The sequence below is a fragment of the Neofelis nebulosa genome, chromosome 7 (genome assembly GCF_028018385.1).
Source record: "Neofelis nebulosa isolate mNeoNeb1 chromosome 7, mNeoNeb1.pri, whole genome shotgun sequence".
NCBI classification, from domain to species: domain Eukaryota; kingdom Metazoa; phylum Chordata; class Mammalia; order Carnivora; family Felidae; genus Neofelis; species Neofelis nebulosa.
In genome coordinates, this window is record NC_080788.1 from 126,725,508 (window position 1) to 126,750,117 (window position 24,610).

General features: G+C 42.2%; 1 protein-coding gene and 1 pseudogene across 6 annotated transcripts in view; one reads left to right on the forward strand and one right to left on the reverse strand.

Moving 5' to 3' along the window:
• The window catches only part of STON2 (stonin 2), a 147,325-nt gene that overhangs the window by 32,430 nt on the left and 90,285 nt on the right, over positions 1-24,610 (reverse strand). For 5 of the 6 annotated variants that reach the window (XM_058739917.1, XM_058739914.1, XM_058739915.1 and 2 more), the window contains one exon: positions 20,329-20,499. The exons of the other annotated variant lie outside the window; for it this stretch is intronic. In XM_058739917.1, coding sequence (XP_058595900.1) covers positions 20,329-20,499 — 171 coding nt within the window. The remainder of the gene's footprint in view (positions 1-20,328; positions 20,500-24,610) is intronic. 6 annotated transcript variants of the gene reach the window in all.
• On the forward strand, positions 1,788-2,481 carry LOC131517589 (gametocyte-specific factor 1-like; annotated as a pseudogene).

Consider the following 24,610-nt stretch of genomic DNA (forward strand, 5'->3'; position numbering starts at 1 on the left):
CGTGGGAGACAACAGGCTTGCTCTGTGGCAGCCACAAGCAGGCTGTAGATGATGTTAGGCAAATTATTTAAGTTCTTCAAGCCTCAGGTCCCTCACCTATAAAATGGAATAATGATGCCCTGCAAGATGCCGTGAGAGTTACAGATAATGTAGGCAAGTGCCTGGCATAATTCTTTGCATGTGCCAGACACCTAATAAGTGGTTATTCTTGTTATCATAATTAACCTAAGGCGTGGCTCTCTATAATTTGGGGGGAGCCAGGGAAAAGATACGTGCTACGAGTTGACTGCTTTTGTTGGATAGAGGCCATGTTCAATGGCTTTTAGCCTGCTTACATGGGGTGAATTTCAGGGAAGGGTTTGCATGTGATGGGGAGGGGGGGTGTGCAAATGAGAACATGTACTGGGTGAGTGGAGGGTAACAGGACAAAGAGGGGAGAGAAGGGGGAAAAACGACTTTCAGAAAAAGAACTTGTATCTTATTACTAGACTATAAGCCATTTGAAGGCAAGGCCTATCTTTCATTTTATGTTACTTTTTACCCTGTTTTTATTCATTCCTACAAACTCCATCAGACTCTACCACAACACCTGACACCCAGTAGACACTCGGTAAATGTTTACTGATACACACCTGGATCAGACACTGACTCTCGCTCGCAGGTGTGGCTCTGACTAAGCAGGAAAAGGAAATGGACAGTGGTGGTGTGGGACAACTGTCCAGCAGTGATTCTGATAAGCAGAAGTGCCCTTTGTCCCAGCAGCTGAGTCACCGCGCCTTCACACTGACACACTGCGACAGGTTCCACTCACAACACCAGTAATGACATGAGGTCATTCCCTCAACAAAGCAATAAGCCCCAAACAAAGGCTCCAAATCTTAACACAGGAAAGGTCTGTCCCAGTCAGTCACCTTCTATCCCAGTTAGCACATCAGATACATGAAATATTTGTCCCATCCTGGACTAGGCGTCCTACACACACCGCGTTCAATAATCCTCCTGACAACCCTATGGAAGGTGTTAGGTATAGTTTGCAGGTGAAGAAAATGAAATTCACAGGGGTTAAGTACCTTGCCTAAGGTCAAATGTCAACCAGGTTCAAAATCCTATAGGACAACACACATACTGAAAGGCGTACATATCAAAAATTTTTATATTCATGTAAGCAGTTCCAGCTGAAGAAACAAGTCCCCTTGTACCGCTTTCTTATCACACCCACTCCAAGGGCAGCCACTCTTCTGACTTCTCACAACTCTCTGAGTTTTGCCTGGAATACTCTAACATATTGTAATTTCTCCTTCCATTGAATTCTTCGATTTTTCTTATCTGTAATTTCCTAATACCCTCTTATAGTGTCAGTTATTTGTTCTTTTACATACCTTGTCTTTCTAATTACTATTGTTATAAGCTCCTCGAGGCCAAGGGTTTATACTTCTTTGCATTCCCCTGGTGCATCCTGCATGAAGAAATGACTCCACAATATATGTACCTAACAGTTAACTTTTGCTTTCTGTGTACCTGGCACTGTTGTAAGCATTTTACCTGGATTATCTCATTTAATCCTTCTAACAGTCAAATGAGGTAGGTACTGCAATTGCCTCCCTTTTACAAATAACAATGCTGAGGCACAAAGCAGCAGCTTGCTCAAGGTCAAACAGTCAGAGAGAGACAGTCAGGATTCAAACCCAGGCATTGTTATTCCAGGGCATGTGTCAATGGGAGGGCTTTCATTATTCTCTTCTCTTTTCCTAACATTTTTATTCAAATATAAAACACCCGTAGAAAAAAGACAACATAAATCACACATTTAAAGTTCAACGCATTCTGAACGTGGGGAGAGCTTGTCTGAACTGGGCACTTGGATTCAGCGCCTTCATTTCCCACATGAAAGAAACGTACATGGATTCCCTGGATGCTGAAAAGCTATTACAATGCCCCTATGATAAAAACCACCAGATCAGGGCCTGTAGGTTTCTCTATCTTACCAAGTGCAGAAAGAATCATCCTGATGTCACAAACCAATTGGCTACTTGTCCCTTCACCAGGTTCCTTGGGCCAAAATCAGTCATCACATCTCAAGCTGTGATGATAAAAGTTGTATTGAGAAGAATGTTATCAACCAAACCAGGAACCCTAGAGGATAGGAGACTCTGGCTGAGAGCACATGGCAGTGCCTTCCTTGTGGTGAAGACTGGGATTAAGATCTATGGGAACAGAGCAGCACCCCCATTTGTCTCGGGGCACAGCCAACTACTGTGTCAACAACAGCCCCGCAGGCAACACACTTATGGAACATAAGAGTAACCTGGCTTCAGGCATGCGTATTCCCAAGTCTCTGCTCTATGTTCTGCCATGGAAAAACAATGGGAATGCCCAGCAACTGAATATCTACCTCATCAAATGCCAGACCCTAGAAGCTTCTTCCCATTAATAGTGGGATCATTTTTTGTCTCCTAATCTAATTATAGAAAGATAAACTATCTGTGACTTTCAAAATGACAAGCACCTTATTTTTCTCCCTGCTTTGAATCTTCACTCATCTGATGCAAGAACCCTCTAACTCAGAAGAACTGTTTCAAATAAAGCATCAATGCAGATATCTTCAAAAAAATAAATACAATTCAATGGGTTTTTACAAAGTAAAGACACCTAGATAACTCACACCCAGATCAAGAGACAGAACATGGTCTGCATCCCAGAAGACCCCTTAGCGCCCCATTCTAGACACTAACTGCACCCTCCCAGGGTGTCCGCTATCCTGACTCTTCACACCATATATTCATTTACTTACTGTTAAATTTTATATAAATGACATCATATAGTATGTCCTCTGTATATCCGTGAAATTCATCCACTTTGTTGCATATGGTGTGTTACTTTGCATTTCTATATTGTATTTTCTATATTGAAGTGTGTGGGTGTGACATGATTTATCCATTCTGGCTGATGGACAGTTGATAGATTCCAAACTTAATTAACTGTAGCCAATGCTTCTGTGAATATTTTTATACATGCTTTTTGGCACATACATGCGTGGGTTTTTCTTGGGTACCTAACCAGGTATGGAATTGATATGACATTGGGTATGCAAAGTGATCATACCCACTTACACTCCCATCTCCAGCGACTGAGAGTTCTTTTTGCTCTAAATCCTTGTCAACACTTGATATTGTCTAGTTTTTCATCTTAGCTATAATGGTAGGTGCGTGATGGTAGGTACTGTGGCTTTAATTGGGCTTTTGCTGATGCCTAATGAAGTTGTGCATGTACTGGTCATTTGGATATCCTCTTCTGCAAGTACCTTTTCAAGGCTTTTTTTCCATTGGGTGGTCTGCTGCTTTATAGAAGTTGATGTGTAGAAGTTCCTTATACATTCTGGATAGGAGTTCTCAGGTATGTATGTATTGCAAGTATCTTCTCTCGTGATGTAGCTTGCTTTTAACTCTCTCACCTACTGATAAACAGTTGTAACTTTAATGTAGTCTAGTTGATCAATTTTTTCCTTTACAGTTAGTACTTTCTGAGTGTTGTTTAAAATGTGCTTTTTAGGGGCTGCTTTATTAGAGACTGATTGGTGGGGCTGCCAGGCAAGGTCCCCAGTCTCCCTGAAGCCACATGTGCTAAGCTAAGCCACTGCAAAGCTCTTTCTCTGGAATTTTACTCTTTAGGAAAATAAAAATGAAACTGAAAATGGCTGTTATTCATTCATCAAGATGACAGCACTGGAAGAAGCCACCTGCAAGTCCTCACTAGAAACCCAAATTCTGTTCTACCCCCGCTCTTCCTCAGGATGGCGTTTCAGCTTGATTTCTCAGTTTTTCCTTCAATTCTGTGAGCACACCTTTCCCCTCACCCCTCCATGTCCTTCCAATAAACTCTCCTTTAAAAGAAATTTCTGGGACACCTGGGTGGCTTGGTGGGTTAAGCATCCAACTCTTGATTTCGGCTCACATCACAATCTCACGGTTTGTGAGACTGAGCCCTGCGTTGGGCTCTGTACTGACAACACAGAGCCTGCTTGGGAGTCTCTCTCTCCCTCTCTCTCAAAATAAATAAATAAACTTAAAAAATACTTTAAAAAACTTAACAATTTCTAGTTAGCCAGAGTCTATTTACTGTTGCTTACAATCAAAGAATTCTACTGATTCCTTCTTTCATTCTCTCTATATTGACATTACCTATTCATGTGGCACTAACCACAAAAGTATAGCTTGATCAGTTACACTGTGCAAATAAGAAATTTCATCTTCTTGAAACTCAGTCCTCAATTCTTTCATGACCACAGTGTGATTTTTCTTTTCTTTTTATGTTGACTTATTTACTTTGAGAGGGAGAGAGAGAGAACAGGTGGGGGAGGAGCAGAGAGAGGGACAGAGAGAACCTCTGTGCTGTCAGCGCAGAGCCTGACACGGGGCTCGATCCCATGAACCATGAGATCATAACCCCAGCTGATATCAATATCAAGAGTTGGATGCCCAACCAACTGAGCCACCCAGGTACCCCAGTGCAGTACCATTTTCAAAAACTATGAGCTTTCTGACATCCCAGAGATGGTTCTGCTGTGACACTTACATCAGGAAAAACAATGGCAGTTTCAACTCATTGGCTCCTAGAGAAATGAAGAAGGGGAAATCTAGCTAAATCTGGACATTCTCAAAAAAAAAACCCAGACAATAAAAAGGTATAACTGAGAGAGCATTAACTACCTTCAACAAAGTATCAGGCAAAGATTGTTCTGCAGCTGTGCCTAAGTCTAATTACTATCTTTTCTTCACTGATAGCTATAATAATGAGCATTGATAATATAAGTAGAAGAGCAAACAATACTTTGTAGAATATTATTTAAATGAGCACTTCTAAAAATCAAATTATCCTAAGTAGGAAGCATGGGGGAAGGGGGTGGCAATCTGCAGAAGCACTGTTATAACTGGAAGAGTGTTTGGGGAACCAGCTCAATAATCATGCACCCGGACCCTTTATGTTTCACAAAATCAGACCACAGGTCAACATGAACAAGAGAGATTTTTTTAAAAGCAAAGAAATTATATCTCCAAATGAGTCTAAGCTGGCAAGTCATACATATATTGCACCGATGCAGTTGTAACATTAGGCGTTTCTGGATTACATCTTTTTGAGATGTAATGTGTTTTTAGAAACTATGGTGTTTTTTTCAGCATGACCTTAGTGGTGGCAAATCTCTATTCCTGGACATTGACTGGATTGGATTCTCAAAAACAGTCAAAACCCAGAGTCAAAGCTAGTGAGTAAATTTCTATAAATATATTTCCTTTTTTAAAAAATGGGGACAAACACATTGGGATGCCTGGTCGCTCAGTTCCTTGTATATCAGACTCTTGATTTTGGCCCAGGTCATGATCCCAGAGTTGTGGAACATAGCCTCGCATTGGGCACCATGCTGAGCATGGAGTCTGTTTGAGATTCTCTCTCTCTCTCTCTCTCTCTCTCTCTCTCTCTCCCTTTGTCCCTCTCTCCCGCTTGTACTCTAAAATTAAAAAGAAAAAATTAATGAATTAAAAAAAATGGTAACACAACACAGTGTAGGCTTTGGAGTTAGAGAAATCTGTATTATTATTTTTAAATTTTTTAGTGCTTTATTTTTATTTTTGAGTGAGAGACAGCACGAGCAGAGGAGGAGGGGAGAGAGAGAGAGGGGGAGACACAGAATCCGAAGTAGGCTTCAGGTTCTGAGCCGTTAGCACAGAGCCCGATGTGGGGCTTGAACCTGTGAACCACAAGATCATGACCTGAGCCCAAGTCAGACGCCTAACTGACTGAGCCACCCAGGGTCCCCAAGAAATCTCTATTCTGACACTTGCTGGTATATGATCTTGAACACAAGACAGCCTACTTGAGTCTCAATATCCTTATATGTCAGAAGGGACTAACAGTCTGATGGGTGTAGTTGGTAAATGAGATAATGTATATGAAGCTATTATATCTTTAGCTTTTATTATTGTGACTAAGGAAGGAGAAGGCTTTTGTCTGTTGAGTGTAAACAGGTTCTGAAACCACTTGCCACAAAACAGTTTACAAATTTTAGCCATCACCATTAGTGAGTGACACAACTCGCACTGTCTCTGGATTTATGCAATCCAGCACAGACCCAGAAATTATTTCTAAAAGGACCCTAAGAACAAAATACAATGACAGAGTCCAAGTACTAAAGCTGGAGCATTTATTCACAGGTGTGCCTCTTGGTGTCAGAGGAGGCCTAGATGCTCATGTTCTAATTCTGACCCATCCCTAGCAATGCCCATGATGAGGCCCATGCAGAGATGGTAGCTTTTGGTGCAGGGGGAAATGAAAGAACTGATGGAGGAAGGAGAAGTTCTCAAGGGAAACCGGATTCACTCAGAGGACATCTTTAACCCACAGACATATACACTAAGGCGCTGCAGGAGGATCAGGGTCAGGATGGCTGCTTTAATAAGCTGCATCTTCAAAATTCAGAAGGGCTGTTTTCTACAGTGGTACGCTGGTAGAAGAATACGCTGGTCTTCTGATGGTCAAGCTTCATTTGTTTCAGCAACTGAATTAACAATCTTTCCTTGGTGTTTGTCTAAAACTTTACTCTGCTCTCCTTCTCTGGGAGCAAAAATAGGTCATCAAATACCCCACAAAATTGACCCCTGAGTCTTAGTGTTCTTGTCAATAAAATGAGGAAAATCACACCCATTTCACAGTACTATGCAAATTAAATGTGATCTCATAAAAGCATCATTATAGTGTCTGACACATAGTAATTGCTTGATGAATAAGTTATTACTGGCTTGAAACAAAGAAGGAAATGCAAAATGTTGCATCTGAACTACTAAGAAGATAATTTATAGATTGAGAGAAAAACTTAGTCTAGTCTGGATAATTCTACAATTTGCTGAATCTTGGTTTTGAACGATTGCTATTATATCTTGAATGTATATTTTCTCCAGATACTTTCTCTATACTTCCTTGTTTATCTACATATATCTCACAATTTTGCTTTATTAAAAGAATTAAAAGCCACTTAACCAATTATCCTTGAGAAAATCTACTCATGAATATCCAGGTCTTGTGCTCCACAGGTCTGACATTTTCTTTGAATAACAGAGCTAGAGGATGAGATTCCACAGAGGATGGATATTCACTAGATGATGAAATATTCCTTCACTCAATCTCCTGGACCATGTGTGGAGTACAGGGGGTCTGTTTCTGTTGTGATCATGACTGTATATCTAACAGCACAGAGTTAGTGGAGGAGTTCTTTTTCAGAGGGGAAAAACAGGAACTGTTCATTCTGTCATCACTGCCTCTTTCACATAATAGATGTGTATGTCCTGTAGCGAGTCAGGGATAATGTGCCAAAGACAGGAAGAGACTGGGTCAAAGGTGTCATTATCTTGTTTGAGACTTCTCCACACAGATGACCACCTTCACGCTTCAAAAACAATGGCTCTCCAATTGTTTTATGGCGATGGTCACTTTGGAAGAGCAATAAACCAAAGACCAAACACAGGGGACCCTGAATTAGGGCTGGAAGACCTGTCCTTCTGCCACTCAGGGAATTCATTTAATACCCTTGGGCCTCAACTTCCACATCTGTAAAGTGAGCAGGGTGAATTAAATAACACTGAATTTGTCTCGTGTTTAAAACTGTATAATTTATACCCATTCTTCTACTTTTTTATTGTGAAAGACACCAATGGAAACCACCCCACTCTCACCAGAATGAATGAAGAATAAAATATGGCTTTGATCATAAAAATGAAAGAAATGATAAAATATGAATTCAAGTTAAATATATACACAGTGCTGGGGTACCTGGGTGGCATCTTAACCTGTCCGTTAAGCATCTGACTTTGGCTCAGGTCATGATCTCACAGCATGTGAGTTTGAGTCCTGCATCGGACTGTCTGCTGTCAGCACAGAGCCCACTTTGGATCCTCTGTCCCCGCCCCCTCCCCACCCCTCCCCTGCTGGTGTGCGCTGTCTCTCAAAAATAAAATAAAACATATATATATATATATATATATATATATATATATATATATATACACACACACACACACACACACATATAGACACACATAGACACACATACTACCATCCTGCAGTCATTATCAGAGAGCTGCCTGCCCCTTGTGTGATGAGCCTGCTCTTTGTCACCATCTATGGTAATGACAGAACACTATCTGTGAATCCTCAAAATGGCTCATTTAATTCCAACTTATGAACTGTCAAGACTAACCAGGGCTGCAGACAGATGTGATGCCTCCTCCCCACTAACTGTGGTCAACATGTAAGCTGTAGGCAGCATCAGGAACAAGTGGTGGAGGTTAAGTCACATTGAACTGGGAAGCAAAAGTGGCAGCCAAATTGCTGAATACACAGGTGTTCTGCATGAGCTGATCATGGCTAACATTTGTTGAGTATTTATTCCAGGGCTTACAGGCATGTGCTTTATATACATTACCTAATGTTTACCACCTGAACTTTGTGGGTCAGGAGGCTAGGGCTACAGAAGCTTAGGGTCCCAGCTCTGCTACTCAGCTATAATGTAATGGCCACTCTTTCACAGAGGGGCTGAACCGGGGACCTCCTGTTTCCTTTCTCCTGTGCCTTCTTTCCAGGTCCAGTGATTCATATTCCTTCCTCACATTCCTGAGAGATTGGGTAGCTCAGAAAGTTTGACACTTGACTTGCTCTTTGACTTTTAAACAGTGTTTTCCTCTAGGTGCCAAATTGTTCCATGACTACTCCTGTCTTCCTTGATCAAATCAACTGGTACCAGTGGTAACCCTAGGGCACTTGCTATGTTAGACATTAGTTGGTGTGGTCAGTTTGAGCTAGGATTTGAGCGTTTACAGCAAGACATGTTGTAGACTTGCAGAATAGGTAAAAGTGGGTCAGGAACTTAGATTACCACTTCCTAGAAGACAGAGCTGAATGCACATTCCTTTTTGCACTGCACTCAGTTTTGCATCCAGCCATCAACAGGTAAAGAATCGGTAGGATATACCAGAAAGAGCAATGGAATAGCAGGGAGTAGAAGAACATGGGCACAGGTCTCCATCACCCCCATTCCTGCCCAGCCACTGCTCCCCTCTCTTCTGCCCACACTGGAATAAACCCTGATATTGAGAACTACCAAATGTCAAGGGGTGTTTCCAACTCAGGAGGAGGAAAGAAGAAAAAAGGCTGAAATCTCATCATCATATTAAAAATGGCAACAAGTTTTCAACATACACTATATGCCAGACACTGTGCAAAAAAATTTTCTTAGATGATCTTATTTCCTTCCCAGAAGGCTCCAATGAGAGAGACATTATTATTAACTCCATATAAAGACAAAGGCTTTGCCACTGGAAACAAAGGGATTTAAAGAATTGTGTGAAAGTGCTAGAAAAGGGCAAATTCCTAGGAAACCAAGAGACCGCCTGGAGCTGACCTGCTCTGAAACTACCTCGCAAGGGGATATCAAATAGAAAGGCAACACATTCCACATATTATCTTTGTTGAGCATAGTTTTGTAAATGAAGGAGGGGCCAGTTAATAGTGCCTCGTGAGACACGTGAGCCTGATGGCCCGGCTGTTTGTCAACTCAACACAGTTACGTCCTGGTCTTTGGCCAACATGGCATACCGTACTATCTCTGCCCAAGTAAGTGAACAAGCAGAGTGGACATACGTGTGCATGTGCGCGCGCATGTGTGTGTGTGTGTGTGTGTGTGTGTGTAGGATGTATGCAGCGTAGGCACAAAGCCCACAGGCACACCTTGCATTCTTGGCTAAAATTCCTTCCTCCCCACAAAGAAGAGAGATTATGTGACTGTTTTAGTCATTCTTCTCTTCCTGGAATGGCTTTGGGAGGCCTGTAGTCTGGCTGGGGTTTAACCCCCCGGTGGACCAAGCCTAAAGGCCGGCGACTGACACCCTCTGGGCCTGTGGGTTTGGGTGAGAAAGGGAAGCAGGAACAAGTGTGCAGGCAAAGGCTGTCCTCTGCCGGGAAAGCTGAACTCTCTAAAGAGAGTCAGAAGAGACACTACACCTCTCTCAGCTATCCATACTCTCTATACCTGTTCTCAAGATAAATTGAAGTTATTTGGCTTTTTGAAGCTAGAGATTTCATGCTTTCTACAGAAGCTTAATCAGTATAACTTCCCTAAGTCACTCTCCTCCAAACTCAGTGAGACCAAAAGGAGTTAGTTGTATTTTCTAATTTAATCAACTCCCCCCTCTTCCTCCTGTACCTGGTTGATGAATTCTCGCTTTTCCCTCCTGGCAGCATCTGGTCTAGGCTTGCTGTTCAAATGTGCAATGCCAGCTCTGGTTTCATAATGCGAAGGCCTGTATTGATCCTAACTGTACTGGTTTACAGGAACCTGCCAATCCTCTGGAAAATTGGTATCTTCCTGGTTTTTAAAGCAAAGAGATTTCTGGAGTCCCGTCAAGTCTTTGTGTGCTTATAATCACCTTTTGATTGTAAACTCTTTGTGTTTCCATTACTCAACACTTCAGGTAAGAATTCTGTTTAAGAAACATGTCCTTGCTTGTAAAACCTGTCAGTCACATAAGGACATTTACAGGCAAATTAATTAAAAAGATAGAACCACATGATTTCAAAGCTCTTCTTGCTGTCTCCTCCTCCTCCTCTCTCCCTCCCTCCCTCTCTCTCTTTTTTTTTCTTTTTCATCCACTGCTTTTATTCTCTGTACTGTCTTCTAATAACCTCCTTCAGGACCTTGCTTCAGTTCATGGATTTTGTCACAAAAGACTAACCAGTCCCATCAAGGAAAATGAAAATCTATCTAATGATCAGATCAATGACAAGAGCCCTGGGTTTTTTGTCAATTTCTTACAGCATATTCTGGGTATGGGTTGAGATGGTAGGGAAGAGAAACAGGACAAGTAAATCTGAAGAACCTGAAGGGCACAGACTGTGATGTGATCATCTTTTCACCCTCCAGACAGCCAAATGCAGCACTGTCAGTCTAAAACAAATGTTTACTGAGTGACTCCTATGCAGAATCAATGGTGAACAAAACAGATTGGGTGTTTGCCTCCCAAAGACCTTAGCCTCATTACGAGAGAGAAAATTGACTTAAAAAAAAATGGGGTGCCCGGATGGCTCAGTCAGCTAAGTGTCCGACTCTTGATTTCGGCTCAGATCATGATTTCACGGTTTTGTGAGTTTAAGCCTCGCATCGGGCTCCACACTGACAGTGTGGAGCCTGTTTGGGATTCTCTGTCTCCCTCCCTCTTTGCGCCTCCCCAACTCACTCTGTCTCTGTCTCTCTCAAAATAAATAAACTTAAAAAAAAAGATAATTACAAACTATACTAAGTATGATGAAATAAAGGAACACACTTAGCAGGGAGCATATGCCTGGAGCCCTGCTCTAGCCTGGGGGGTCAGAGAAGTCTTCCCTGAGGAATCTTTGACACTGAAGCATAGACCTCAAGTATGAGGAGTTAAAGGAGCTGCAGATTGCAAGACCTTCAAGAAAGCAAAGGCATTTTCTACTTTTCCAACAACCGGAGTTCCAGTTTTTGTGTGTGTATGAGAGACGTGAATGAAATGTTAGCAATGTCATCCACATCTCTCATTCTATATGCAGTGGAATTAAAATCCCCACTTGAGCTGCCCAAGGCCACTCAGGCTAGGACTAGACCCCCCAGGGGCTGCTGGCTCCCAACCCAGAGCCCACTGGACCACACCGCAAGAACTGGGAGTTTCAGTGGCCACACCAGACTTAAAAAGCAGTGCTGAGGGAACTCTGAGACATACAGACCAAGGGCTTATCCCATATTCAAATGGTATGTAGTGGGTCAAGGATAAAAGTTTAAAAATTTTTTTTTACATTTCTTTATGAGAGACAATGAGAGAGCACAAGTGGGGGAGGGGCAGAGAGAGAATGAGACACAGAATCGGAAGCAGGCTCCAGGTTCTGAGCTTTCAGCACAGAGCTCGATGTGAGCTCGAACCCACAAACCATGAGATCATGACCTGAGCCAAAGTCGGACTCCCAACCCAAATGAGCCACCAAGGCGCCATAAAAGTTTTTAAAATGGAACTTTTAAGAACTCAGTGCTGCTTCTAAAGAATGGCTGGAGACGTTCAGATATTTCTGACCAAAATGTTTTCGTAAACCAGCAACAAAGAGTGAACCAGGCAGATTTCTCCATCTGCGTGCAAAGTGAAAACACTACTGTGGTGATGTGATTAATCAATTCAAAGTGGTATTTAAGGTCTGCTGACTTCACCCATTAGTCCAACAAGAACTACAATTAGCCCTAAACTCTAATCTTAACCCACCTGAGAAGCAGCCCCGAGTAAACAGGCAGGGCATTTTTTAAATGCCAGTGACAGACACCTCCTGGGAAGTTAATACCACCTAAGTGACTTTCCTCAGCAGCTTCCCCATTTTCGTTCCTCTCTTTGCAACACTGCTACAGCAAGTAAAGACTAACACCTCCATTTCTGTCTCAGTTAACTTGTCCTTCCTTCTCAACAAAGATACAGAGTTGATTAGAAGGACTGGTAAATACAGAGGGAAAGACCTACATTCTGGTCCACTCTGGCATCTCCAAACTTAGAAGTGAACACATCACGGGCAATAATCCAAGAGCTTCACTACCACCTATTTGTTAAGCAAAGACAGTAAGAGAAAGGTTCCCAAAAGAGAGAGAGAGAGAGAAAGGTTTCCAAAAGCTGCCAGGAGGCATCTCTCAGAAGACAGGTCTCATTAAGAAGGCAGGGAAAGATACTATAGACTACCTCTAAACCTCAAATCCTTCTCCACTTCACATCTCTTCAGGGGACAAAAGATTGGAAATGTCTCTCCAATCAAAACAAGATCTCTCTCCGCCTTTCCATGATTCTTAGCCCCTGCTTTGTGTTGGCTTCTTTGTGTCTGCAAAGAAGCTGCTTCATTGAAACATCATAGAAAACACACACACACACACACACACACACACACACACACACACACACAGTTGTCCCTCAGACAATGAGGTCGCCTGCATACAGGCATTTCCAATGTAGGCAGGAGACAAAGCCTGCAGAATTCTCAACCTGTTGCTATAGTAGCAGAAAGAATGTGATTCAGGCAGCTCTGCTGAGATCCATATCCAAATCCCTCCAGCTCCCAAAGAGAACATTAACCCTTCACTACCCCTTCTTGGGGGCAGAATCACCTGGGAAGAATTCTAAATTTGTCCTAGGCACTAGATATCATACTCTCAGCATCCACTCACTCATGCATTCACTTAGTACCTAATTAGATTCTCTTATGTTGGATCCTAGGTTTTTGGTGGTAAACAATGCAGATATGGCCCTTGAGACTGAGTAAGAGGAGGTGTAGTATATTAAATTATTGCTCAAAAAACAATATATTATGCAGCATTAGCGTTATATGGGAGACACAAGAGGTTTCCAGCAAAACCATCACCAGAATGGAAACAACCTATCCAAGAGAACCAGCTTATACAGTAATGGTAGCAGACTCCATATATTCAGAGCCATTGCAATTACTTGATTGTTTGCATGTGCTAATTTGACAAGACTACCCCTAGAAATGCCTGTTCCAATCATATCATGGCTCCTACGAAGCATTAGTTTAAGTGAGTTGTTTAATCAAATCAGCTTTCCACATAAAATAGAAAGAGCATTGTTTGTTAGAGAACCACTGCAAGCAATTGCTGAACAGTCACTAGGCAACAGAAATGGCAGGTGAGGGCTCAGAAAATACATGAAGTAAGTACAGTCACAGGGACCCTGGGAGGACTTCTATCTAAACAGTCCCCACCCCAATTTATTTCTGTGATCAAAACAGTAACAAAGAAACCTTAGGAAATAGAATTTAGAAATGACCTATAATCCAGCTTATTTTCCTTAACATTATAATACAGAAATCTTATATTATTGAATACCTTCCTGCTAGAATTCTTTATTTCCCATGGAGCATAAATACTAGGAGGGAGGGGCTTCTTAGGAAGAGAAACCCATTAGGTAATCGTAGCCTCATCTGCTTTTTGTGAAACAAGGCAGCATCGATAAGACTGCCAAGAAAAAGCTGAAAAACCAAGAGGACAGGTTTCTAATCTCAGATGGCCAGTAGATGTGGCTTCATGGAAGTTACATAATCTTTTGTATCTCAGTTTCCTCGGAAGTAAATTTAATACACTATGCAGATCCAAAAGCACAGAATGGTCAATAGCAATGCCTATAAACCTGTGGCCTGAAATAAAGTACAGTTGACCCCTGAACAACCCGGGAGTTGGGGAAACGGACACCCCACACAGTTGAAAAATCCACATGTAACTTTTGACTCCCCAAAACCTAACCACTAAAAGCCTACGGTTGACCAGAAGCGTTACTGATAAGATTAACCGTCAATTAACATATTTTGTATATATTTTATACGCTGTAGTCTTAATACTGTAAGCTAGAAGAAAGCAAATGTTACTAAGAAAATCATAAAGAGAAAAATACATTTACATTACTGTAAAAAAATCCATGTATATATGGACTTGTGCAGTTCAAACCCACGTTGTTCAACATCAACTGTACTCCATTGTTATTCTTAGTAACACCGTAAAACATAGTTTCTGTTGTGGAGAATATCTGAGAAGCTCAATCATATTTCGGAACATGGGTTTCCTATCTCGACCAGAGGCACAGGACTATAGATCTTTCATTAAGCAATCCAGAAAGAGACAGGCAATCAAAAAGTATATTCACGAAAATCTCTTTTAACCACTGCAACATTGGGCTAGTATTTGGGAAAAGGTTCCAAATGATCTGACTAGATGGAAACTCATTTCTTTTTGCCTTGGAAAGAAGTGATGGTAGCAAAGGGATGTGATGTGACCTAACACAATGACTTCACCCCAAATCATGCCCTTCCTGGAAGTGGCCAGTGAATAACCGAACTCATGATCCCTTTACACTTTGGGGAATGGGGTGAGAATAGAAATGGAGGCATTCTAGTGCCATCTTTCTTATCTATCAAGTTTGAGGTAATTATATGAATTTTTTTCCCTTTAACACTCCATTGCAGATCATAGCAGCAAAGACACTTACTTCTACACTTTCTGGAACCCAGTTTTGACTTCACCAGCTTTTCAAAGAAGGAAAAAATATAAATCCCTCACATGTCCTTCCCCCATCATGGGAGTTTACTTTAATGACCCTAATTCTTTACTTCTCTCTGTACCCATGCCCTCTGCCACGTGACTTTGCAGTTTCTCTCTGCAAATTTGTATTTCCCTAGCTTTTGACAGATTTGGCCATATGACCTGCTTTGTCCACCAGGATGTTAACAGTCAATGGCATAACCCAGAAGCTTGAAATGAGCTATAGCTCATTGTGGCTTCTTCTCTTCTATGTCTGCTATCATTGTGAGAAGAACGTGCCCGAACAGTTGATCCGAGAGAAAAATTGAGGGACATGTAAAACAAAGCCACCCCCAATGAAGCTAAGTCAAGATCAGTTGATTCTTCCCACCCTAACCTGCAGACATAGGGGTTAATAAAAATATATTGTTGTGGGGCACCCAGGTATCTCATTCGGTTAAGGGTCCTACTCTTGGTTTTGGTTCAGGTCATGATCTCATGGTTCCTGAGATTGAGCCCCAGGTAGGGTTCTGTGCTGATAGTGCTGAGCCTGCTTGGGACTCTTTCTCCCTGTCTCTCTGCCCCTCCCTCCCCACCATGAACTCATGCCTATTCTCTCTCTCTCTCAAAAATAAATAAATGAACTTTTTAAAAAAAGTGTATTGTTGTGTGCTAGTGAGATTTTGTGGTTGTTTGTAATGTAACATTATTGTAGCAACAACTGATACACCCACCACAGCAAAAATTCACCTGTAGTTTAAGGGCTAAAACATTGTTTGCCTTGTCTTCTTAATAAGTAACAAGTAAGGGCCCTATTACATCCCCAATGCCAAAGACTTATTCAGGAAATCTATACAATGTTCTAAATCTCGTGGGATACAATAGTAAAAGTGTATAATTGCAGCCATCAATCTGCACCTGTGAACTTTTCTCATCCAGGATCAGGTCAATGTGATTGCTCAAAGGTGACTATAAACTTTTCTTATGTGGCTCGAGATACAGTAAAACCTTGATTTGCAAGCAAAACTCATTCCAGAAACATGCTTGTAATCCAAAGCACTTGTCTATCAAAGCGAATTTTGAGAATTGCCTCAGTTGTGATCATGTGACATTCAGCATCACGTACTACTCGTATTGCCAGACATTGCTCGTTTATCAAATTAAAATGTAATTAGAAGTGTTGCTCGTCTTGCAGAACACTCACAAAACAAGTTACTCGTGATCCAAGGTTGTACATATATCAAATCAGTAAAGAACTCTGAACCACTGGAGTGTTGTTTGCCTAAGTACAGAGGAACTGGAATCACTGCATCTCTCAGTAATGTAAGGGACTAACAAGACCATTGGCTTATTGGTTTTCAATCCTAGCCAATCACCAGAGCTTTCTAAATTACAGATTCCTAGTCCCCATCTACAGATATTTAGTTGAATAATCTGACATAGGTATATGTGTTGTTAAAAAGTTCTCAAAGTAATGTTGATGATCACAAGAATTGGAAATGTCTCCCATCTAACAGAGTTCCTCCATGGATTGAATTTCTCATGCTGAGTTGCACCAAGCATTTGTGGTGATGTTAGCAGACCAAGAAGTGAACACAGGAGCAGTATCTCCAGGCGACCACACGAATTCGTTCGTTATTATTAGCAAAACAAACCATTCCAAGGTTCAGTAGCTGAAACAATATGCACTACTTATTGCTCCTGAGTCTTCGAACCCATTGGTGTGACCTCTCCTGGGCCCACTCACATGTCAGGTCAGCTGGCTGGTCCAGGATTTCCTCCTCACATATCTGCTCAAGACCACCATCAGCTGGGATACAAGGGTCTCTGGGCCACAGCAAGTGGGTCCAGGAGTGTCCATATGGTGACCGGGCTAGATTCTAGGTGAGCAAGTAGAAGTGTGAGAGGCTGCTTAAGCCCTATGCTGGGGATACACATTCACCCTTCTACTTCTGCACATTCTATTGGTCAGAGTAAGTTACAAGGCCAAGCCCACATTCAGGGGCTGGGTAATTAGACCCTACCTCTTGACAAGAGGAGCTACAAAGTCATATCACAAGAGATTAGCTTCAAAGTCTATTATACAACCAAAGGGAGAAAAAGGTTGCCTTAAGTCAAATATGATTTCTCAGTGTGGGCCGAGGTTTTCACCCTAACCTCAAAAAAAGTTATATAATCGTTAGGGTGAAGTTTCATCTGATACTCCTCATTTCTACTCCTGCCTGCATTCACACACCTTACTTACTCCTCAAGACCTCGGTCTCATTCCTTTCAGCACTTTCATATTATCCTCTGAGGTTTTTAAAGATGATGTGGATGACATGCCATCCTTATGAGGTCTTGTTCAGGGTGAATCTTTCCATGATTTCTCTTCTTGGCTTAGGATGTGTCTACAGATGAAATGTGACCAAATGATCATAGGGCTACATCCTGCAAAGGACCCCACAGCATTAACCGGAGAGCACCAATGCCTAAGAAATATTACAGGAAAAAGATAACACACTAGACCAGAAAAGAGCCCTGAGGAGCAGGAAACTGGCACTCACTGAAGATTCCAGACCGAGGCTAATTATATTCTAGCCACCAGCTGCTTCACTCCACTCCTACTTCACTCGCCGGTGTTTGATCACTTAGGAAGCGCACTAAAAGGGCGGTGACTGGATCAACAACCGTGCCCCTGACCCAGGCCCTAAGATGTATGCAGCCTGGGGGTATGTAGCAGCCACTTATTACAGCATCCCTACAATAAAGGTGTTGCTTTCTGTTTTTTTTAGAAAAACCACCACGACCTTTGGAAGTCTCTAAACACCTCCTTGTGAGGTTTCAGACAGCAGGGGGTGGTAGGGAAAAGAATTCCAGCAACCAGGAAACACAGGATGGCAGAGAAGTGGCCAGGGCTGGGTAGTAGTGCGTGGAGGCTCTTTGGAAGGGATGTGGATACAAAGAATGGAAGGAGAAAGCATGTGCTGCTCACATGCAAGGTTGTCTTACGTGCATATTTGGTCCCCAAGCATGTGGCCAGTCCTCAATCTGCTTGCTATGACTGCTCAAAAGACTAAGCAACAGGATTGGATGAAAAACACAATGAAATGAAAAGAAATGCTAAACTCACCAGAAAGATGCCTCAGAAAAGCCAAATTCAAGAAGGTATTGTGTTTAATTTAGTTTGAGAAAAAAACTCCATGAAGTTTTGAAAATGTGTGGACAGGCCATCAATAGGAGGAAATGTTGCCACACCCCTCCAAACTGTCTTCCACCCCCGAGCACTTGATCGGGGAGTGAGGCAGGTATGGTAGGACTGCTGATGTTTTAGACCTGAACACATAGGAACCAAACCGCAGACACTCGTGAAGGCTAGAAGCGCTACCAAGCGTGGTCAACTCTGCGGGTGGCTTGGAGTGGCATCCGTCTGTTTCTCAATCACAACTCAATAGAGTCGAAAATATAAACTTCGCATCCCAGGTAAAATTACCATAATCGTGCCCACCCTCACTGGGCAAAAAAAAAAAAAAAAACAACAACAACAACAACAAAGTAAGTGACATTCTTGGATGGTCTCTTAATGAGCTGGCTGATTGGGCTGCAGTCAGACTATGCTTTTGATTAATTAGCCAAGAGGAAAGCAAAACTATAAGAAAACAAACTACTCGTATGATCACCACAGGAACCTTGATAATGATAATGATGACGAATTACTCATTTCTTGTCAACAAAAGATAAAATGTATCGTCCTGAAACTCAGAAGAAGGGTATGCAATCTAAGAAGGGGATTTTCACCCTGCCTGTGCCCCTCCCCACTTACACACACACATGCACACACAACTTCATACCCTTCTTGGTACAGTACTTTTTAGGGCTACTGTTTACCGCTGCTCTGAAAACCTACCTATGTGATGTACAGGTTGCTCCTTATAGAGAATCCTTAAGTTGCCTGCACAGTGGTGCCAAGAATGAACCTGTACTACATTTGCAGGGACACATGGGCACAGGCCAAACTTCCACATGTGTCATGGGAGTGCCTCAGCTTTGGGCAGTTTCTACTGCAGTTTCTAAGCCATTCTCTTACAAAACCCCCTTAGCTCAGATGTAACCACAATACAATTCCTCAAGGCTAAAGGAATGGGGCCGTCTCAAATATACTATAGTGGTGTAGTTTCAAATTCACATTACACTTCTAGCTTTATCTTTCCTACAACCTTTTTCCTGAAATCTCCCCAGGTAGTAAAGTTTGGGCTAGGCCAGGAACCAGAGGCAGCAGTTTCATTCTTTCCCATGCCAGTGCAATCAATGGCTTGTGTTTAGAATAAATATTTGAAACTCAGAAGCCTGCTAACAATGCAGCACTTGATTACTCTGAATTACTCTCACCCACAGCAATTGAGGGAGAAGTCGTTGGCACCAGCCCCACGCAAAAAAAAAAAAAAAAAAAAAAAAACCTGCTTCCCAGCCTCCTCCGTTTGCCTTCCAACCCTCCCCTCAAAGAAGTCTCAACACACTACACAAAGATCTCAGTTTTCTCCCTTAAATACCACATGAATCCCACATTGAACATCTGACTTTCTTCTTCCCACAGCAGCACAGATTTACTGCAATACTTTCATGTTCATATATATTTAATTAGACCAACTTATCTTGTAACTCTCTTATTCACACCCCTCTGCCAGCATCCTTCATTCAACACTGAAATCTTTTAAAAAGGGTTTTCTGTTTGCTCATTTTAAGACAAAATGTCATCTTGGTCTGTTCTAAAGCTATAGTAACAAGCTACTTTTCAATTTAGTCAGAGGTGCCCATGTATTAAAATGGCCACAATCCTTAGCACTTTCCTTCCTTCAAAAGCTATCTGGTAAATGATATTCTTTGGGTTTCTTTTCTTTTCTTTTCTTTTCTTTTCTTTTCTTTTCTTTTCTTTTCTTTTCTTTTCTTTTCTTTTCTTTTTCTTTTCTTTTCTTTTTCTTTTTAGGAGGGCCAAAAGGGTAAACTGTACTAACCAGAAATAATTAGTATGTTAAGTTTTGTTTCAAGGCCAGACTAACAGGTTACGAGTTCTAATAAACCCTGCTGGGGGAAGACATTTCTTTGTCTTGGGACCACTGAGAGCAAACAAACAAAACACCTTTAATTCCATCAGAAACTCTCCCATCTAAATATAACTGAAAAGAAAAGCCAACACCAAAGCAAATGAACTAAGTGGTCCCGCTGCTGGCAGCCCTTACCATTGGGAGCAGAGGCCCCCTCCGGACCCCCGCAGGGGCTCTGGCTCCTCCTGGGGTGGGGTAAGGGTGGTGAGGGGTCCAGGACTTGGGTGCAGGTAGAGGTATGCTCCGTGCATGCTTGAACAGGACTCACCGCCGTCTGCCTGCCTGTCTGCCACTCCGTCCTCTCGTCTGGGTGGGAAGGGCCAAGATGAAAAAAAAAAAAAAATGTGCAGGTTACTCACTGGCCTTCCCAGGCGGGCACACCCAGGAGGAGGAGAGGCCAAGCACAGACAGGGAGATTCTTCAGAGGCCATGCCTGAGATCTTGATTCTGATTCCTTTTGTTAATACTTCCTGAACTTTAAACCCAATCTGCACCAACATGGGTATTTTGGGGGAGGCCAATAACACTTGGGTAATTAGATTCCAAGAGCTTCATGCAAAGGTTACTCTGAAAAGGCAGTGCTTTAGTGCACGTACTTTTAAATTTAATCCGGAAATTTGTTTCCGCTGTGTTTGAGCATTAACACTAGACTAGGAAATGAGAGTAAGGGGGCAACCTTGGTGCAGGGGCCTGGAAATGCCTGGAGCAGGCAAACCTGGGTGTGATTAAGACAGTGAATTTCTCTATCTTTTAGGCACTAAATTTTAGAGAAACAGGATTCTCAACAGTCTCCTAAAGTCTGTGAACCTTGCCTTGTATGAGAGACACAGGCTTGAAATAAATAGGTATGCAGAAATCAAGATTTTAGAAATGGATTCCCACTGAAAATGCAAGACCTTGTTACTTGATAGCCTGACTTCTGATAAATCCTGAAATGAAGCCTTTCATAAATGGAGGGACCCTTCAGTAATTTGTCCTTTTATCAATAGAAGGAGATGGGGAGATAGAGCCAAGGGTGAGGAGGACGGAACTAACCCTATTAGTACCGACTGTGGACGAGGTACTTCTCTTACCTAATCCTGAAAATGCCTTTCTGAGGGAAGTATTCTTCCTCTTTCACATGTGAGCACCCTGAGACTCTGAGGTTAGGTAGCCTGGCTAGGGCTCAGCCAGCTAGGGAATGGAAGACCCAGGATTTGGACCCAGGTTTGCTTGAATCTGAGACCCAGACTCATCCACCAGGTATGTCACCCACAGTTATGTCACCCACATTTCCTGGTATTCCACCAGGTATGTCCCCCACAATTCCTGAAGAAATAGTCACCTTTTCTCCTCTTGCAGTCCACCTAAGCCTAAGTTACCTTTTCTTAAATTTTTACATCAGTTCCAAAACTGATGTGCCGTGAAATACAATTCTGCAGGATATTAACAGGTGTAACAAAGGTTAAAAAGAATGTACTGTATAGGTTTCTGTATGGTAGCTTTTCACAATCTTTTTTTTTTTATTTTTTTATTTTTTTTAAATTTTTTTTTTCAACGTTTTTTTATTTATTTTTGGGACAGAGAGAGACAGAGCGTGAACAGGGGAGGGGCAGAGAGAGAGGGAGACACAGAATCGGAAACAGGCTCCAGGCTCCGAGCCATCAGCCCAGAGCCTGACGCGGGGCTCGAACTCACGGACCGCGAGATCGTGACCTGGCTGAAGTCGGACGCTTAACCGACTGCGCCACCCAGGCGCCCCCACAATATTTAGTATACTACCATATATGGTACACCTCCAAGCTCGAGACTTGGTGTGCCACACGTCCTTTCCTGAAGACTTTGTGAGTGGGAAAAGAGGATCTTTTGGGTTGGGGAAACACTGTTCTAGAGATGGGTCACTGTTGTACTTTTCTCCCCCTCTGCTACAATCTGAATGTTAGCTTCCTTCCAAAATTAACATGTGGCATCCTAATGCCCAAAGTGGTGTCAGGAGGTGGGGCTTTTGGGAGGTGATTACATAATAAGGGTGGAGCCCTCATGAAAGGGATTCCGAAGGGGTTTCCACACAGTCGCCTAGCCCCTTCCACCATGTGAGGACACAAGGAATCTTCCACCCACAAGAGGACCCCTGCCTGACCACGTTCCCACCCCAATCTCAGATTTCCGGCCTCCAGAACTGTGAGAAATAAATTTCTGTTGTTTACAAGCTGCCCAGTCTGTGGTATCTTGTTACAGCAGCCCAAGTAGACCAGGAAATCTTTTTTTTTTTTTTAATTTATAAAAAAATTCATGACAAAAAAGTTCAAACAGCATACAAGGGTATAAAGGAAAAAGTGAGGATCTACCTATTCTTTGTAACCACCAGTCCCACTCCCCAGAGGTAAGCATTCTTAGAAATTTCTTAGGAATCTGCTTTAGAAATTTTTATGCATATGAAGCACATATGAACACCCTTTTTAAGATATCACATTTGGGATTAAAGCATACCCACAATGCATTATTTGGCACTTAAAAAAATGTTAATGATAGAGTTGAGATTTTTCATATCAGCCTACAGAACTGCTACTGATAAATCAGAGAAAAGCAAAAGGAACATATATAATATGGGATTACTGCTTTATAAAAGGGTCCCCTACCTGGGTCACAGTATACCTCAAGACTAGAAGTCACAATGCCCAGCCTCGCCTTCCGGTTCTGTGTAACCTCCACACTTGACACTCATGTATAAGATGGAAAGAACCTAAACCCTACCTCATATCACAGGTTGTCGTGAGGATCAGTAACAATGACAACAATGACATCCCAGCCACCATTTATTGAGCAGCTACTCTGTGCCAGGCATTTTTCTTAATGCCTTCTATGTATTAATTTAAGACTTGCTCTCAACAACCCTGTGAAGTAGGTATTATTTTAGACCCATTTTACACATTGAAAGAGCCATCTCCCACTGCATACCCAGCACACAAGTGCACAATAAATGCTTGAAGTTGTATCAATTAAGTAAACATGATGTCAGCAACCTTGATCTTTGACACAATATACTCCTCACAGTGGCACTGTAAAGCGGATCCCATTTTTCCCTTAACAATGTTATAATTAAGGGTTCTGTTCCCAAACCTCACCTTGGCTTACTATAAATTCTAGACATAATAAAGTCTTGTAGAAACAGAGCTACAACAAATCTCATAATCATTCAAAACAGCGAAATGAGGTTCCATGGCTCAGAGCATTTGAGAGATTGGCTGCTACAACCCCTCCTCTTTCTTGATCAATGAAATCATATCCAGAAAATATGTGGGTCTTCTCTAAGACCTTGTTACACTATCTCAGCATGAAACAATTTTTAATTGTGCATACATTTCAAACCCATGTGATTAAGGGACTCCAACATAATTCTATATGTATATACAAAATATACCGTATCACAAATCTGACACAACATTAACACACACGTTAGAACAAGCATCGGACATTTAATTAGAAGTAGTTTTCCCTGCCTCCTTAGAATTTTAAAGGTCATGTCAGGAATGGTATGACTGACTCAGTTCTCCTAGAAAGACTAGGAATAATGTGAATACCATCTTATTCTCTCAATATTTTTCTATAGAAGCCATAGGCCTTCAGAATTAGTCCACTGGGTACTTTTCCCCTACACATGGTGGTGGCAGCACTTCTACAGTTTGAGGCATCACCCTGGGCCTTAGCTTTAGTTCGGGGTGCCCATGCTTTGACCCGATCCTCCTGCCCATCTCTCTCTCATTCTTTTCTTTTCTTTTTTTCCTCCCCATCTACCTTCTCAAGCAAAGAAAGCCTTGACTCCTTCCCTCCTCCAGCTGTGACTCTCACACCCATATTAGACTCTGATCAACAGCACAGTATTGAGAATGCGATAGGAGCTTATTCGTTTGGGGGGGTATTTGTCCCCCATCCTGCCCTCTTAATTTAGCACAATCTTCACGTCCAATGCATTATTTCTTATTCCCAATTACATCCAGCCATGACCATCCACGAAGAAAGAAGTCTACGCCAGGAATGGATGGCGCAGCACTGCTCTGACATATGCACACACTTAAAAGACACGGAATGCTTGCTTCAGCTGCTCTGCAATCAGCAGTTGGGAAGGGGGCGCCTGGGGGGCTCAGTCGATTAAGTGTCTGACTTCAGCTCAGGTCATGATCCCACAGTTTGTGGCTCTGTGCTGACAGCTGGGAGCCTGGAGCCTGCTTGGGATTCTGGTTCTCCCTCTCTGTCTCTCTGCCCCTCCCCCACTCACAGTCTGTCTCTCTCTCAAAAATAAATAAACATTAAAAAAAAAGGGTTGGGAAGGAACAACAGTGCTCGATTGCATCCAAGACAGGGCTTGGGTCCCAGTTTAGTTATGTTCTGATGAAGTCAGAGGTCAGAGTTCCAGTTTCCTGGTCTCTAAAGTGAGAAT